At 44.1% G+C, this 16,304-nt stretch overlaps 1 protein-coding gene across 6 annotated transcripts in view; it reads left to right on the top strand.

Annotated features, from left to right (window-relative positions):
* The window catches only part of MSI2 (musashi RNA binding protein 2), a 1,546,127-nt gene that overhangs the window by 1,060,652 nt on the left and 469,171 nt on the right, over nucleotides 1–16,304 (top strand). For all 6 annotated transcript variants that reach the window (XM_085649529.1, XM_085649527.1, XM_085649528.1 and 3 more), the window contains one exon: nucleotides 13,701–13,783. In XM_085649529.1, the coding sequence (XP_085505655.1) occupies nucleotides 13,701–13,783 (83 nt within the window). The remainder of the gene's footprint in view (nucleotides 1–13,700; nucleotides 13,784–16,304) is intronic.

The following is a 16,304-nucleotide window of genomic DNA, read 5'->3' as shown; positions in this document are numbered from 1 at the left end:
TGAAACGGAAGGATGCAGCTCACCCAGCCATATGTTTAATTGGTGGTAACCAACACAGCTTGTCCACTTACTGTTTGCTGCCTGATTCTTGGTGCCATGTTACCTGCCAATGACAAAACTGCCTTGTTGCTGTGCACGATTCAGTGGATAACAGGCCATGCTTATCCCCTAGAAACTCGGAATAGGTCTTATGTCCACTTATTCTTCACTTGGACTCTTTTTCTGCGAATGTCCTTTAACATGCGGGAAACCCACTTGTGCTAGGAAACTGCCTTGCTAGGGGAGACTATTCCTTACAGCATCATCTCTTTGACTTTTTCAGACTCTGAACTTTCGTCTTCATGAGATCTCGGACATCCACCTGTTCCACCAATAACTCAATTGTATATTTGTTGCAGTGCTGGTGTCATGAAGGCCTGCCTAACAGTTCCCCTGTTAATTGGAAGATGCCCATCAGTAATTAGAAGGCAGCTAGACTGAATAGCTCTACCACCTAAAGAGCTTATTGGACCATACACCCAACTTTTGCTCTTCTAACAGCGGCATCTATTCCCAGTACCAAGTCCATGTGCTCACTCGTCCACCTATATGCCTTTGATATGGTGTGTTTATTACGTGTCTCACTGGGCAGTGTTCATCAAAGCACTCGCAAATGAAATCAGCGTGTATTTCAAATGATGCATGGTTTGATTGTGCTGTTATCACGTTCATGTTTGTGCTTGAAAGCAATAAAGGGAAAGCATTGAGCTTTGCACCAGCGCTTAGCTCACATTGGTTACAACTGGCGCAAACTACTTGACCTTGGTTGAATAACCAGATGTTTAGATTCTAATAGCTCATTATTTGTGTTCCTTATTTACAATAGCATTTGTGTTTGTCCATGCACTAGTGCAGTTAGAGCACTACAGACATACCTTGGATGTCATATATGCAGTACACAAAATAATCTGCATCACTGTGGTGTATGTAGGCTAGGTTTTTCAGTACCTGACCTGTAGCATCATTGATGATGATGCCGGTCAAGATGATAGGCATCCAGACCTCTGCTTATCTCTGGAGAGGTAGAAGAATGGAATCCTGGATTTTTACTAAAAGTCAGTGACTTCAAGCAGTTCCACTTCGACCACCACTGTCTGCTATTAGAGCCCAAGCAGCATTCCTCTCCTATTTTACCTCTGTTTAACAGCCATCCTTGCACCCCAGACCAAGTCTTCAAACATTACTGAAGCTCAGACAGGTGACACAAGTACTTTAGGAAAAAATGTATATGAACCAGGATGCAGGGATGGGTCCTGGGGCTTCTTGCCGAAATACGAAGACAGCAAATTAACTTGATATACTGTGGGCTCAGAATGATGTATGGGCTCTCAGTATTCACTGATGAGGACAGAATAAGGACTGAGTGGTTGATCTGCGGCCAGGCAGGTGTGCATGAGTTTACTGAATCATAATTATTTTATCTGGCATGTTATTGTGTCAAAGCATAATACTTTGCAAAGTTCTGTGGATCATTCCCTTCAGAATGACCCCGGGCGTTGGCAGGTTACTCTTCTCTGCCGCCCAGGCCCAGTGGTAAAACCTAGGTCTTAATCTCCATGCTTCCATGGACACTGCTGCTTTCCTAGGTCGAGGAGCTGCTGCTTCCACACAGCCAGGTAGAGAGGGGGATAAGTGCAAGCTTCAAGCACTGTCCTTGTACTACGCCTTGGACAAGGCAGTCCACAACTCAGCCTGCCAAGGGGCCAGCAGTAATACATGCATGGTGACGGAATCACTGGAAAGACATCATGAAAATCACTTTAGCTAATACGTGGAAGCTCAATAAGCAAAAATAGAATTTGAATAATTATGAAATTATATACATTTCGCTGGTCTTGTATGTATGACATTGCACTTTATTATTTGACAACTTGTTGACATATTTGAGTGTATTATAGCTGTCTTTTGTATTGACCGTATTTTACTGCTTTGTTTTGCAATAAAAAAGCAAAAATATTATAACTGCATGGCTGTGTCTGTTCATACTCTGTGTATGTCTTTAAAACATGTACAACTCCTTTCTGTAGTGCAACAACACTCAATTTGGGTAAAGAGCCATGAAATATCAAAATAATAATTGAGGACTAGGATGCTTGTGATGCTGCTTATCAACGACAAATGTGATTACAGTCAACGCATGATTGACGTTTGTTTCTCTATGTAGTGCACTGAAGCCCAAGCAGGTAGTTTGTTTTTCTTCCTCCTTTTAATTGAAGTTGCATGTCGACATTTGATGAACTCTGTGTACCAGGATGCAGTGGGCAGGCCATCTGGGAGGAACGACTTCCAGCCATTGACTTGCTTACTCATGGCTCATCTCAGTCTACGCATCTATTGCCAAACCGTTCCTTGTCCTTTTGTGTTTCTTGTGCAGATCACTAACTCCCCTTCCATAGTTATGGCGAGGTTGCCACTGTCACTATATGACCGGCTTTTTCTTTCAGTAGGCAGTGTACAGCGCCCTGAAATCCGGGCGGATGGAGTTTGAGCTACATAGAACAATACATAAATAACTGAAGCTCTGCCAATTGCAGTATACCGATCTTGCCTAATGGCTTTCTGAATGTGGACTAAACGTGTCCAAGTCTCCTGAAAGCTCCAAAGAGAGCCATTTAAAACATCCGAAATTGGCGATGACTGAGACATTATTTTTAACAAGCAGTAAATAAATGGATCATTTTTCTGAAGTGTTGACTGAAGCTTTTTTTACAATGTCATTACAAGCTACATTTCATTAAACCGATTTCCACTGCTTGATTTCTCTGCTAGATTTGTTTTCTGGGGGCTTGACGGCCTCAGGTGCTAGATGGCTTACTAAGTAACTTTTCCCTTCTGATTACAGGAGATGTGTGAATAAAGTAGAACCGTATTGATTCACACCAATCTATTCATCGACTGTGTAAGAGCCACTTTCAATTCCCAGCAGCGCCAGAAAGCTTTACTACGCGGGAAGAAATATGACCGGGCAAGTTGAGAAAATAAATTAAAGCGGTGTCAACTTTTCTTGTTTCTTCTCTCATTATTAATGGTTGCAATGGGATTCATTTATCAAGGAGAAGAAAAATTAATTGACACGGGCCTTAATATTATTATGCTTGACTTGTCTGGTCATATTTGCTGGATTTTTCTTAAATGCGTTTTCTGACAGTTAATGGCGACCAGCTGCCGAAGTATTCATGTAAACAAGAAAGCAGGTGCATGAGTAATGTGCTGCCGGGCCATAGGGAGGGCGGGGGGTGCGTGGCTCTGAAATCCCTCCGGGGGAGGGTGCACACACAACTGTGGGCATGCAGCTCAAGAGAGCCCGTCGTGTCTTCGTTTGGTCCACGGACTCCAAATTCTCTTGCTACATGATGACCTACATGTCTAAAGGTAGCCCCTTCATACGAACTACTGGCTTAGGCGTTTGAACCCTATACCTATCGTGTTACTTACGTTGTCAGGTTGTGATGAAAATGCATGTTGAATAATTTTTTTAAGTACAGGCTTTGTCAATTAATCATTTATAGAGCGCGGCAACTCATCCTTTAGGGTCTCGAGGCGCTTTTAGCTAATGCTGGTCCTATCTCATTTAGACGTCCAGGTCTTAAGGTCTCTTCTGGCGTGATGGGACGTTCCTTCTGTGCAGAGGAAGGGAGTTCCATGTCTTGGCTGCCAAGTGCTGCTGTTGGATCTGTGGATCCGGAGGATTTCTGCAAGGAATCAGGAGGCAAATCGAAGGTGTCTGGTTGGTTGGTTGGTGGAAGGTCAGTAGTTTGTTGAGGTATGCTGGCCCTTCGTGGTGTAGGGCTTAGTAAGCGTGGGTCAGCATCTTGAACTGGCATCTCTTCTGTATCAGGAGCCAGAGTAGTTTCTTGAAGTGGGGTGTGATATGGGTCCTTCTGGGTAGGTCGAGGATGAGACTTGCTGCGGCATTCTGTATTTTCTGCAGTCTCTTCAGGAGGCGTGCTGTGATCTATGTAAAGAGCATTTCCGTAGACCAACCTGCTAGTGACAAGGACCTGTGTGACGATCCTTCTGGTGTTGACTGGGAGCCACTTGAAGATATTGTGAAGCATGCAGTGGAGTGAAAGTAGGCTGAGACTGGGTTGACTTATTATTCCATCAAGAGTTTACTGTCCAGGATGATGCAGAGGTTGCAGGCATGGTCTGTTGGGGCACGATGGTGTGCCGAGACTAGCTGGCCACCATGCGTTGTTCCAGATCAAAGTATTCTTCTCGAAGAGGAGGACTTCCGTCTTGTCTGTGTTGGGTTTCAGACAGTTGACTCATCCATTCGGTGATGTCCATCATGCATGAGTGGAACTTGGCTCTGGCCATCCCAAAGACCTCCAAAAAGCAGGGCTTTTAGTGTCACGAGAATCTGAGATGAAGCTTGAGGAATGATTATGACCTCCACCCTCACACACTTAATCCGGAACCGTGCAAGTATTTTCAAGACTCCTGGTAAATAGCATTTTGCTGATGATGTGCCTCCCTCTATGCCAATGTAGAGTAGTTTCCAGAGTTTTGCTTTGAAATGACGGCTAGTGATGGTGCCCGGGTTTAACTTCTTGAATACTCATCACAGTTATGATAACTCAGCTTTTTTATCTGCCCGAGGAATCTCAGCATTGGTTTCAGACTTGCCTTTTATATGCATTACAAAGGCTGAAAAGGTGTCCACGCTTCCGCTGAGATCATGAATGCGGAGGTAAGTGGGTGTCTTGGGATACAGACTTCCCCATGAAAGGTTTGTGTGATTGAGAAACTGTTGAAAACTGTGCTTAAATGATTTTTAAGTGCACTCTGAGGCCAAAACAACGACATCGGTGAGACTAAAATTTGCCTAACATGCTATGTGCTTCTTCTTGTGCATGTGGTAACCATTCTGGATCATTGTTGAAATAGCTGTGTTATGCTGTGGGTTTTTGAAGCAGGGGACAATACATTTATTTATGAATTCACTGCTTCAAAGTGGAGTTTAGAGCTGTAATCTTTGTGCGGTATGGTGCCAATTGAAATAAAATTACCATTAGTCCTCCAATCCCACACAGAAGCTGTGGTTACAGTTGGTCTACAAGGAGTGGCTGTAGAGCAAGGTAGCCAGAATTGTAAAATGTGTTTGAAATACACTCCGACCCTGGTTGAAATGAATGTCAACATGTTTATCAGGGATGTAAGTAGTTATCACGCATGCCTTTACCAAGCATGTTTTCAGGGCCAGCTTTAGCACTGGTGGCGCCCTGTGTGACATTGTTTGTTGGCGCTCCCCTCCCCCCCCCCCCCCCACCCCCCATGTTCACCTCTGCCACAGATTCCCTCACTACCACCATTTGACAGTGCCCCTCAAGTCTCCATAACCACTGTCTCTTAGATTACTTTAATTTTATAGTGCCACTCATACCAGTTTAAGATGTCAGAAGACTTTGCATCACACATGCATTGCACAGAAACAATCAATCATCGGTGTGTAGATCGGTATATAGGAAATGTTATATAAGAAAGAGGCCTACAAGGAGTAGTAGTCCCATTTCATCAATACTGGTAGGCCCTATAGTTTAAGAGTCCTTAGACTGGAAAAGAACAAATTCAGAATTTGAAATGTAACCCCATTGTTAGGGCTTTTCTTTAATAATAGGAATTGATTTCTACCCAAATGAACCCCTTTTGCAATATTAGGACAATGAAAGACTGGGCAAACAACATATAGCTCTAATAGTTTCATTTCAGTTTGCATGCAGCTCTTTGGTGGCAGTTCATAGCGCACAGCTCTATATTAGGATTTTAACTTATAAACTGCAAGTAACAAAAGGATCTCTGACAAAAGCGGTAACCCATTGACCTATTTATATTAGATGCACTTTGTGATGTGAATGGGACACATTCTTTGCAGAAGGCTTGTTAACCCTCTGGGCTATGATGAGTCAAAACTTTGATCTCTTTCCAGGAAGAATATTAATCACTGGAGTTTTCATTTTAATTGATGCCTGAAAATTGTAGCGGCATCAGGGGCTTTTAAAACTATGAACATGGTGCCCTCACCTGAAGTCACCGCCTGGTTCGGTGGCACCGATCGCACCGCCCTAGAGCTGGCCCTGCATGTTTTATGACGCTTTTTTGTGGGTATCCCACCCTAACTGCCTTTTTTTAAAATCCCTTTACCACTACCTGCCCCTGAAACCTAAGAACATCTTACTCTTACCCATCCATGGCCCATAAAAGCCCCTTGCTTCCTTTTACCCATCCCTGAACTTAAAATCATCTTACTACCTAACTGTCCCTAATCCCTTCAAAACCCTTTCTACCCCTTATTCCTACCCACCCCTTAAACATAAAATCCTTTTACTACTGCTTACCTATCCCTCAAGCCTAGAAATTACTTTCTACACCTTACTTATCCCTGAACGTATATATATATATATATATATATATATATATCTCCAACAAAGTGCCAGAGAGCTTTGGAGGGCACTCGGCTGGAGGTCGACCATCCGGTCTGCTTTTGCTGACTCCCCGCGTGCTGCCTGACTCCTTTAGATGTTCCAAACATCTTAATTATAGGCTTCTACGCAGAGTTAGACAGAAGGGCTCTTTTCATTTCTATTCAGCTCGATGTGACCACACATCCCAACATGCTGTATGAATAAATCTAGTACGTAGTTGAACACATGAGGGTTTTTTCAACCAATCAGCATGCAGTATAAAGAGCGCTCCGATGCGTACAGGAGAAATGCCTCTGATGAAGTGGTACATTGGCCACAGAAACGCGTCAGGCAATACAACGAACTCGGATGGTGGGGGCGGGCTGAACCGTGATGCCGAATGGCAGACGCACTGTCGAGTGCACCTTGAGAAACTTCAGCGTTTGATGGATAAATATATATATATGTGCGTGTGTGTGTGTATAATATATATACTATCTTTTCATTTAGGATCTGGAGTGGCTCATAACTTCCGCCGAAGCAGTGAATTATTTTTGTTGGCGCATATGTGTCTTTCTACATAACATATCTGCGTAGTAAAGTCCTGTGTTGTACGGTACTTAAAAAGGCCAGTCTGGAAAAGGTTACATACAGTTTGTCAGCAGTGCGCTGCCTACATTGATTAGACTTGAGAGTAATTGGAGCTCCGTTACCTCTGACCTCTGCGGTCAGGTTCTATCTTCAGTGAGTCTACTTGCCTCTCTATACAGATTATTTTTCACTTTTGGCAGAGGCCAGGGCACAAGTCCTAAAAAAAGAAGTGGGGGGACTCTGCAAGTTAGATGGTGTCACAGGAAGTGACGTCATGACAGGTAGTCCCCTCTTATTACAGGGAGTCCCGCTTCAGTTTGGGGGGCCACGTTAACCCTCTGTGAAATGTAGCGTCATTCTCTGTGTGTTTTTGGGAGCGATTCTGTGTTTGTCTCACCCCTTCTGAAGTTGGCGCTGTACTGCACTTCTTGAGGACCAGCGGTCGCACCACTTACAATAGTGGGCATTAAACCCCGTTTCCAAGCATTCCCGCCTATTTTATGTTCCTCCATTTACCGACCTCCGGCATTGAAGGGTTTGCACATAACATTCACAACTACGCATTTGTCAACAGTGAACATTCAGCTCACTAAGCTGGGTAATGGAACGTGTCCTGTAGGACAGCCATGATAAATGTGATGCTAACATGCAAACAGCCGCCAGTCCCAGACTGTATTTTTACAAGTCAATAATTGGAACAAAAAGATTTTTCACCTGGAGCAGGTTTTCGTATTGGGATGGTTTACTCAGTTTAGAAAAGAAGTGAAGGCGCTCTTTGCTAATCGATAGGACCTGCCTCCGACCAGTTCACACTGCTTTTCTCTTTGAGTAGGTTTTTGTTAATTACAACTTGGGTGTAACTTAAACCTCAATTTCCAGCAGTCAGTGGCACTTCTGTAAAAAGCTCTGTGAATCGGCCCACTCTGGGCGCAGTGCTAGATTCCCCTCTGTGGCTCCTTTACTCGTACAGTGGGTGGTTTCTGGCACAGGTAGGCGCCCGGCAAGGTTACAAGGCGATGGGGGCAGGTTCAAAGGGCAAAGCAGAATTTTGATAGGTAGCGCATTCGCGCGCTACACAAGATTGACAGCCAGCCCTGTACTTGGGAGATTGACGGGGCGGCCGTGCGGGCAAGTAACGCCATCGTTGAAAGTCCAGCTTTTGGGCTGGGGGGACGGCGTCCACCTGGTAAAATAAGTTGGGGGACGCCGTCCACCCGCGTGGTACCCCGACTCGTACCCTGAGGCTAAAGTGTTCTGCCCAGCACTATATTGCCTAAGATCACAGGGCTCGGTCTTGTTTCTGCCCAGGAAAGAGGTGCAGGTGCTTCATGGCAAGCTTTAGAACTATTCGGTCACTTATGTTTACAGTAAAGATACTGTACTCGGACTGCGCGCAGCAGATTTACTCTAAACTGTGCAAAGAATGTTTTTCAGGTGGGTTGCTAGAAGATATTTGCTGTAATGCTTTACTATAGAGCTTTATAAGAAGTGGGTATTCGAAGCCTGTCGGAAAGCCCTCTACCTAAAATGGGTTCCAACCCTAGGGATTTTTACCCCTAAGTACCTCGGTAAGAAAGTGCTTCAAATATGAGGCCTTACCGGGCGTTCAACGCCCACTGTATTCAAAGGGCTGACCCCCCCCCCCCCCCCCCCCTCCCTCCTCATGTGTCAGCCCGGCTGAGACCGCTTCGCAGGCACACACATAGCCGCACCCGAGTACTTCACAGGTCTTTAAAAGGCCATTTACTTGCTAACGAGGCTTTGTTGTGTTTTCACCCCTTCTTAGAGCCCCTGCATCTCCACTCTGCATATTGCTGGAAGACTCTGCCCCCCTTAAATTTTTAGTAGCCCCCCCCTCCGAAGTTTGACTCTAGTTGCGCCTGTGAGCCTTACATGTGTAGCTGAGAGAATATCCACAGACCCTAGGATCAAACCAAGGTGATACATGTAGAGAGAGGGCAAGTCGCCCGCAATCACAGGTTCAAATCTAGGTGGGCTAATGGAGGGTAAACATCTGCCATCATAGGCTCAAATCAAGCTGGACCTAAAGAGAGAGCTCACCCGACATCACGGGTTCAAGTCAAGGTGTTGAATGTAAAGCACAGAAAAATCTGCTGTCACTGGTTCAAATTAAAGTGGGTCAGTGAGAGCACAAAACACCTGCCTTGATTGGTTCTGATAGAAGCTGATGTCAGCTGGGAACGAACTGGAATCAAATAATTGATGCTGCTTCACTCTGTGTAAAGTGATAATGAACAAAATTTGAAAACACAAAAGTACATAAATACCTCTTTGCGTGGACCTTGGCGCAAAATGGCTTGCGGTTGCCTTGAGGCCGGTGGCTTCTGGTAGCCGTAGCCGTAATCCCAGTAGACGTTGCCAGTTGCTCGCCCTATCCAGATTTGATTCTTTACATTCTGAAGCTTATTTGCCCTTTGACTGTAAGTATCACGATTAGAAAAATAGGAATAGGGTAAGTATTTCGCGCGCCAACGAACCCGGTTGTGATCACCGGAGTGGGTCTCTTCTGGTCCTTATTCACCGCCAGCGACTGAGGGAACAAGCCACAATCTCGACCTGTTCATGCACAACGGTGATAAAAACCCCTCCCAGCGGTTTCTATGAGTGAAATTACAATGTGTGCTTCGGATAGTGACGGACGGGGAGAAACTGCACCAGACCGACCCTGCAGACAGCAGGCTGATCTAAAATCTTGGCCTCTCATTTCTTCAATCGCTGGAGAAAGGTCTTTGCATGAAGAGACTTCGAATGCGTGTTTCCTTTGTGACTGCTGCCGGGTAAAGGCCTATGGGTTAGGCTCGAAGGGTCCTCGGTTGGCAGCTCCGCCGCCTGGCAGAAGACTTCAGTGTGCTCTGTCTGCCGTGCTGGGCCCACACATTGCTGACGGGCAAACAGCAGGCATCAAACGGCCCAAAGTGGCCCGGGCGCGCTGCGTCCGCAGAGAGGTCGGCAGTGTTCACATCTCAGCCCTTCGGGCTAAGAGGGCCTTGAAAGGCCTCCGGTCCGCCGAGGTTTTACAGGAAGTAATGCAGGAAGAAAGAGAGCCATTGCTTCCCCCGGATCCTGGGTGACCTCAGGGTGGACCTCATCAGTGTCCTGGAAGAACGGCCAGGACCTGCCGCGATCCCAGGAGCGCCGATTGCCAGGCTGACCGCTTTCCCGTGAGAGCCGAGTCTCCGGTCTGTCTGCCCTGACCCCAGCTGACTACCAGCAAGCAGACTTCTTGTGTGCTCTCAGGTACTCGTAAACTGCACGGCGAGCTCTTTAATGTTAGTGGGAGAGAAATGATCTTCTCGCTTCCTCGTCCTTTTCTGTGCAGTTTATAGCGGGCACTCGACCCGAAGGCAGTGGAGGGCTTTTACTTACATAGGCCCCGGTCTGTTATACAGTGGCACGTTCATTTTTGGGCACGGGGAACTTAACTGATCTGCCCAGAATTCATAGGACACTGAGTCGACGCAGAACCCGGGGTCCCCCTTCCAAAGTCGGGAGCTCTAGGGTAAGCCACATCCTGTCCCTCTGCCATAGCTCTTGCCCCCTCCCTTACAGATGAATTTGACCTTAGGAACGTTTCCTGGGAAGTTTGACCTCTCAAACTTGAATGTTAGGGAGGCAGTCTTAGTATATTTTGTGAAATCGTTTTCATTTTGCCATTGGTATAAATGCTCATACCTATAGATTCTAAAACCAGGGCCGCTGGAATTATGCAGAAGGGTTGACTAAACTTATGTAGCAAAAAAGCAAATTATTCGGTTTAATGCGGCATATTTTGTGATAGTATTTCATTATTTTGTAATTTTCACTCTTACTAACACTGTCTGGGCAAAGGTTTAATCTTAGTACCAGTTTAAGACCCAAACACAGCAATAAGCTACAGAAATATAACCGGTCAGCATTTGCAAAGGGCCTTCCTCTATGCAGCAAAACGCATTGTTGAGTTTTTAGTAGTTTGTGATCTGTTTGAGCTCAGTCAATTTTTTTTGTTAAAATTTGAAGATTGTGGCAAAATCAGCAAATATGCAGAAAAAACAACTGCCACAAAACCGCATAATTTTAGTTGCCCTTATTTAAACCAAATTAGTGGATTGCCAAGTAAAGGAGAGGATGTAGCCTTACGGCTAGAGCGGTCGACCTCGAAGCTGAAGAACCGGAGTCTCAGCAGGGACGCTCAACATCCTGTGATTCTGGACAAAGCACTTAATCTCCCCTTGCCTAACAAAAATGAATGTGTCCATCTGTAATGAAACTGGTGGTCATGTAAAGCGCTCTAATACCTGAACTCTTAGTCGAGTTTGCGCTATATAAAACTGTAAAAAATAAAAATATAGCAAGTGTGGCACAGATCAGTCTGGTGCGGACAGAACCCATAGCAAAGTCTGCCAAGGCGTACACTCCCACACACAACCTCCGCTCAGCCCATCTACACCTCCTCACAGTGCCGACCTTTAAGCTGAAACGTCAAGGAGGATGCAGGTTCGCGACCTTGGCCCCTCGACTATGGAATTCTATCCCCTTGGAAATTAGACTTGGCACGACTCTGCTCAGTTTCAGGAAGTCTCTCAAGACCTGGTTATTCACACTTGCTTATACATGATCTGCCTCGGGCTGGCTATCCCCTAGCCTCTTTAGCGCCAAGAAACCAACTGGTGAACGAGCGCTCTACAAATCATTGTTAACATAACATGGAAACATTGCTAAACTGGCCCTTCATGCCAGAAAAAGATTGGAGGTACCTAAAAAATCGAGCCCAGTAGAACTAGCAATCTCTGGTGAGATATTAATTAATCTCTTTACTGGGGTACTCAGCATGAGTCCTGTATAGGGAGGGAAGTGATCTATCGACACTTGAGAATTAACATTAGTTTATTAATAAAAAGGTTTACAGGATACAGACTAAATATAATCGTTTTGGTACACTTAAAAAAAAAAAATATATATATATATATATTCACTGAAAAAACCATAGGTTTCAGACATGTTATAGTTAGCGGAAATTTTACTGATAAAAAACCAATGAAATTCCCCCGTTATAGTTAGTGCAGGCAATTATAACTCACGCGACCGCAATCTTCTGCTGATGCTAATACTGTATTTAGACACTTATTTGCCCATGTCTTCTTCCATAAATTTTTAGCTATACATATATTAGAAATATTTTTTTTTCAGAAAGACACATATGTCATCAGCAGAAGATTGCGGTCGCGTGAGTTATAGTTGCCTGCACTAACTATAACGGGGGAATTTCATTGGTTTTTTATCAGTAAAATTTCCGCTAACTATAACATGTCTGAAACCTATGTTTTTTTCAGTGAATTTGCAAGGTTTTTTAAATGCTAATTCCCAACTATAACGTGTGTGAAACCTATGGTTTTTTCAGTGAATTTGTACGTTTTTTTAAATGCTAAGTTACTTTACGCCATTCGTGGCGTGCACGCCCACTTAACGCAGTTCGTTCCGTGCGCGCACGGTGCGCTTCGCGCACCGTGCGCGCACGGTGGGCACGCGGTGCGCTTCGCGCACCGCGCGCCCACTTTACGCAGTTAGTGCCGTACACGCAAGGTGGGCACGCAGTGCGCTACGCGCACCGCGTGCCCACGTTACGCACCGTGCGCACATGGAGGACATATTATGCGCTTCCTTGTGATAGGTAATCTGTTAAATTTAATTTGTAAGTGATGACAATAATATGCCATGCACAGAGAGTGTTTTTTTTTTTTTATTAAAATTTTTAGCGTAAGCGCACCGTACGCGTACGGTAAGCGTAATCGGCGAAATTTTCAAAAAATAAAAATTTACCGTTTTTGGCCTTTGAGGACTCAACTAACATGGCTATGTGCATGGGCACTGTCTGAACAGCCCCTTTATATGTTTTTTGCCTTTATTTACAGCCCCCCCCTCAGAGTGCGAGAGAGAAAATGGCGGCCGCCGCTTCCTGGTTTCGGCCGATTCGAATGTTTACTTAGATGTAACAGCCAATCAGAATCGCGCTCGCGCACGCCACCGTACGCGTACGGTAAGCTTACGGTAAGCGTACCGTAAGCTGGCTCAGATATATATATTGATTTAAAGGCTTTTTTCTCAGAATCTACTGAACAGATTTACACCAAACCTACAAAAGGCACTTCCTTGACCTGAGGACTACCTCTCTGCCAAATTTCTAGTAATTCTGTTCAGCCGTTCGGGCTGTAGCCCTGTCTAAAGGTCCTATGGAAAAATGCATGGGAAAAACGCGTTTTGGGACCCCCCTTTTATCTCAGCCCCCGCTTGACGAATCCCCCCCGAGACTTTCAGGGTAGGAGCGGAGCGTAGCGCCCCACCTATTTTGAGAAATTCGCGAGGATTCGTCGACCGGCGCCAAAGTTATTCAAAATAGAATGTTGCGGATTTCCTATGGAAAAGGGGTCCTAACTATAACTACCTACTGGCGACCGCCAGTAGGTAATATGTGTGTGTGTGTGTGTATATATATATAATTTATTTTTACAAATCTAATCATTCTTTGGTGTTTTGAGGTTTGTCTGGAGTAACTTTCTTAAAATGTGTTTGCTCATTGATCTTGTTATTGGCTTCTTACAAAAAATATTCTATATGTACATTTTTATCCTGGGTTATTTTCTCAATCTGTTTTCCCCTTCTCATTCTCAGGATTTGGCTTCGTAACTTTTGAAATTGAAGATGTGGTTGAAAAAGTATGTGAAATTCATTTCCATGAAATAAATAATAAAATGGTAAGTTTGTTTTTTTAACCCACATGCTTTTGTTGCATTGTAATGTTTTTGTACAGGATTCAGGATATAATAACTCCATGCACGAGGTGTATGTTTTGTCCAGTGCTCACCTACACCATTCCAAGAAGGAATATGTTGCTATTAATCTCAGGTTGTGTCCAGCAATTCATTCACCTGTGCTGATCTGTTTAGGTGTTTTGGATTTTAATTGTTATTTTGCTTTATGTAATGCATGTAGTGTTCACACCCATATCCATCCTTCTGGGGTGCTGTTGCTACTGTGCCTACTCTACTCAAATAGCTAAACTGAGGTGAAGCCCGTGCAAAAAGCACTAGGTCTGGCCTTGTGCTTCGTGTGATGGAATCCATGGATAAATCTACTTCTTGGAGCTATGGATCTCAAATAGTAAGATAAATATGCTATCCATGATCCTGATATACCTGGCAGATGGTCCCATATGCATTGATGCTCTCAATGATAGCTTTTAGGGAGGGAAGTTTTCAGGTTTAGTTACTTCAGTTGCACGTCATGCTGCATTACATGTGTGAGTGCACAGTCCTTCTGGTATTTGTCAACTTCTCAATGACTGGGCACATCTAGTTTGAAAGGGCTTTTCCACCTGTATGTCAGATTGAAATTTAGATGAAAATGACAGTAGATTAATCATACCAAGCTTCTGTGGTAATTCTCTTTTAATAGTTGATGGGTGGGCATTCAGAGAGCGTTCGGCTTTCCCTCGTTTGTACTTCCCTTGATGAACGCATTCACTTTTATGCCTTGTGAACACTGCACAAAACGGACCTATGAGATGACTTATGTGCCTGGCTTTTGGTTCTTGTAGTCCCCTTAAATTCTCAGGCCTCTAAACGGGCAAGCAGGAATTTTGAGTTTACTATATCCCTAAAATTGGATAAGAGAGGAGACCCCTCCGACCCCTTAGGCTTTCAGTCTTGAGGTTCTCTAATTTCATATCTTGCATCAAACTACGTTACTGCTTGAAATTTGTTGGGTCAATTCAGTGGCAAGAGAAATAGCTAAACATATAATTCCTTTGTACACCAGGTAGCAATTCACGCCACTCTTAAAACTTTGGGTCTCCTCTCGATGACAGAAGTATAATCCTGTGCAAGACAGACTATAGAGTTTAAAAGATTATTGCTGTTTGGTATACCTTCACTTTATTTTCAGATGCCTTTTTTCTCTTCTGTACACACATCTCCGGTACCTGAAGAAGCGAGTCCTTGGATTTACATTGTGTGTGGGTCTTATTTATGTTGCCGCCTGTAAATTTAATAAGGGTGCTTTTAGTTGAGATACGATCAAAGCAGTCTTCACGGCGTATGCTGGAAGACTGTCTCCATATTTGACTTGCTAATTTGTTTTTCCCCCGGGAATTGAAATAATATTGTTCATCTCGCACCTGGCCGTAATATGTATTTGAAATGAAAATGGTTTCTCGGAGCATGCAGTGATTGAACGAGGTCACACCCCAGTCTAAGGAGGTGGTGCAGCCTGGCCGCAGTTTTGTTCTGTTGCTCAGATAAGCCGGCATCCATTTACTTCTCATGGACCACAACATGATCCGAGCGACCGTAGTCACCTGCTAGTCAGACTCCAATCTTTATTACGTTTTCTAGTGCAGTGCCCCTCTGCCTCCACCAGTGATACCGAATAACAATAATTGATTTCCATTTTTTAATAGAATCCGTCAGTCTGCACTGTGGTTGGAGAAACCCTGGCTTCAGTGAATGGGTAATGTGTTTAAAATTTCTAATCAGTATGTTTAAAAGCCCTCTCAAGTCTGCCTCGCATTGAAGAAAATTGCTTAAAATAATTGCCTCACTGATGTTCAGTCTTTTGTTATCGTTTAGTCAGGACACAATGTAGTGATGGTTTCATCCTCTTGACCTATTTCAAACAAACTGTTTTCAGATAAATCTAACTATCAGCCCCAGTTTTTATTCTAGTGCTCTTTTGAGATATTTGGCAAATATCTTTCAGGATTCTGTTAGTGGAGCAAAAGTATGGTGATTTGCCTGACTTACAAAAGGGCTCCGTTTTGTTATGCTGTTTGGCTACTGTCCTTGAATTTTATTTTCTAAACTAATGTGTTCTGGGATTTGTGGTTTTGGTTTAATTCATTTGATCCTATTGAACTGAGTTACTAGATTTCCATCCTTTGTAAGAGGAAAACCCATAACTAGTGATATGAAGCCATATGCCACCCTAGTCTTGCTTTTCATTCTTTAGGTCTTAAGCCTGGTCTTTGTTCGAGATCGGGGTTTTGACGTTTAGCCACTGACTGCTAAACCATACCTCATTTGTATCATTGGGGCAGCACACCAAGTCTGAAGTGTGCTCTTTACTTCTTGTTATGAAATGACATCTATCTGCACATCTGTTTTTGTAGGTCACAGAGCCAAACAGAAGTCCTTCAAGGCAAAGTAGATATTACCATTTGGTGACTTTGATATGTTCCTAGCTCAGATGGGTGAAGCAGCTCCCTGAATACACAGCCAC

The sequence above is a fragment of the Triturus cristatus genome, chromosome 3_2 (genome assembly GCF_964204655.1).
Source record: "Triturus cristatus chromosome 3_2, aTriCri1.1, whole genome shotgun sequence".
NCBI classification, from domain to species: domain Eukaryota; kingdom Metazoa; phylum Chordata; class Amphibia; order Caudata; family Salamandridae; genus Triturus; species Triturus cristatus.
The sequence above is the reverse complement of the archived record's forward strand: the minus strand, read 5'-3'. Positions and strand labels throughout refer to the sequence as shown.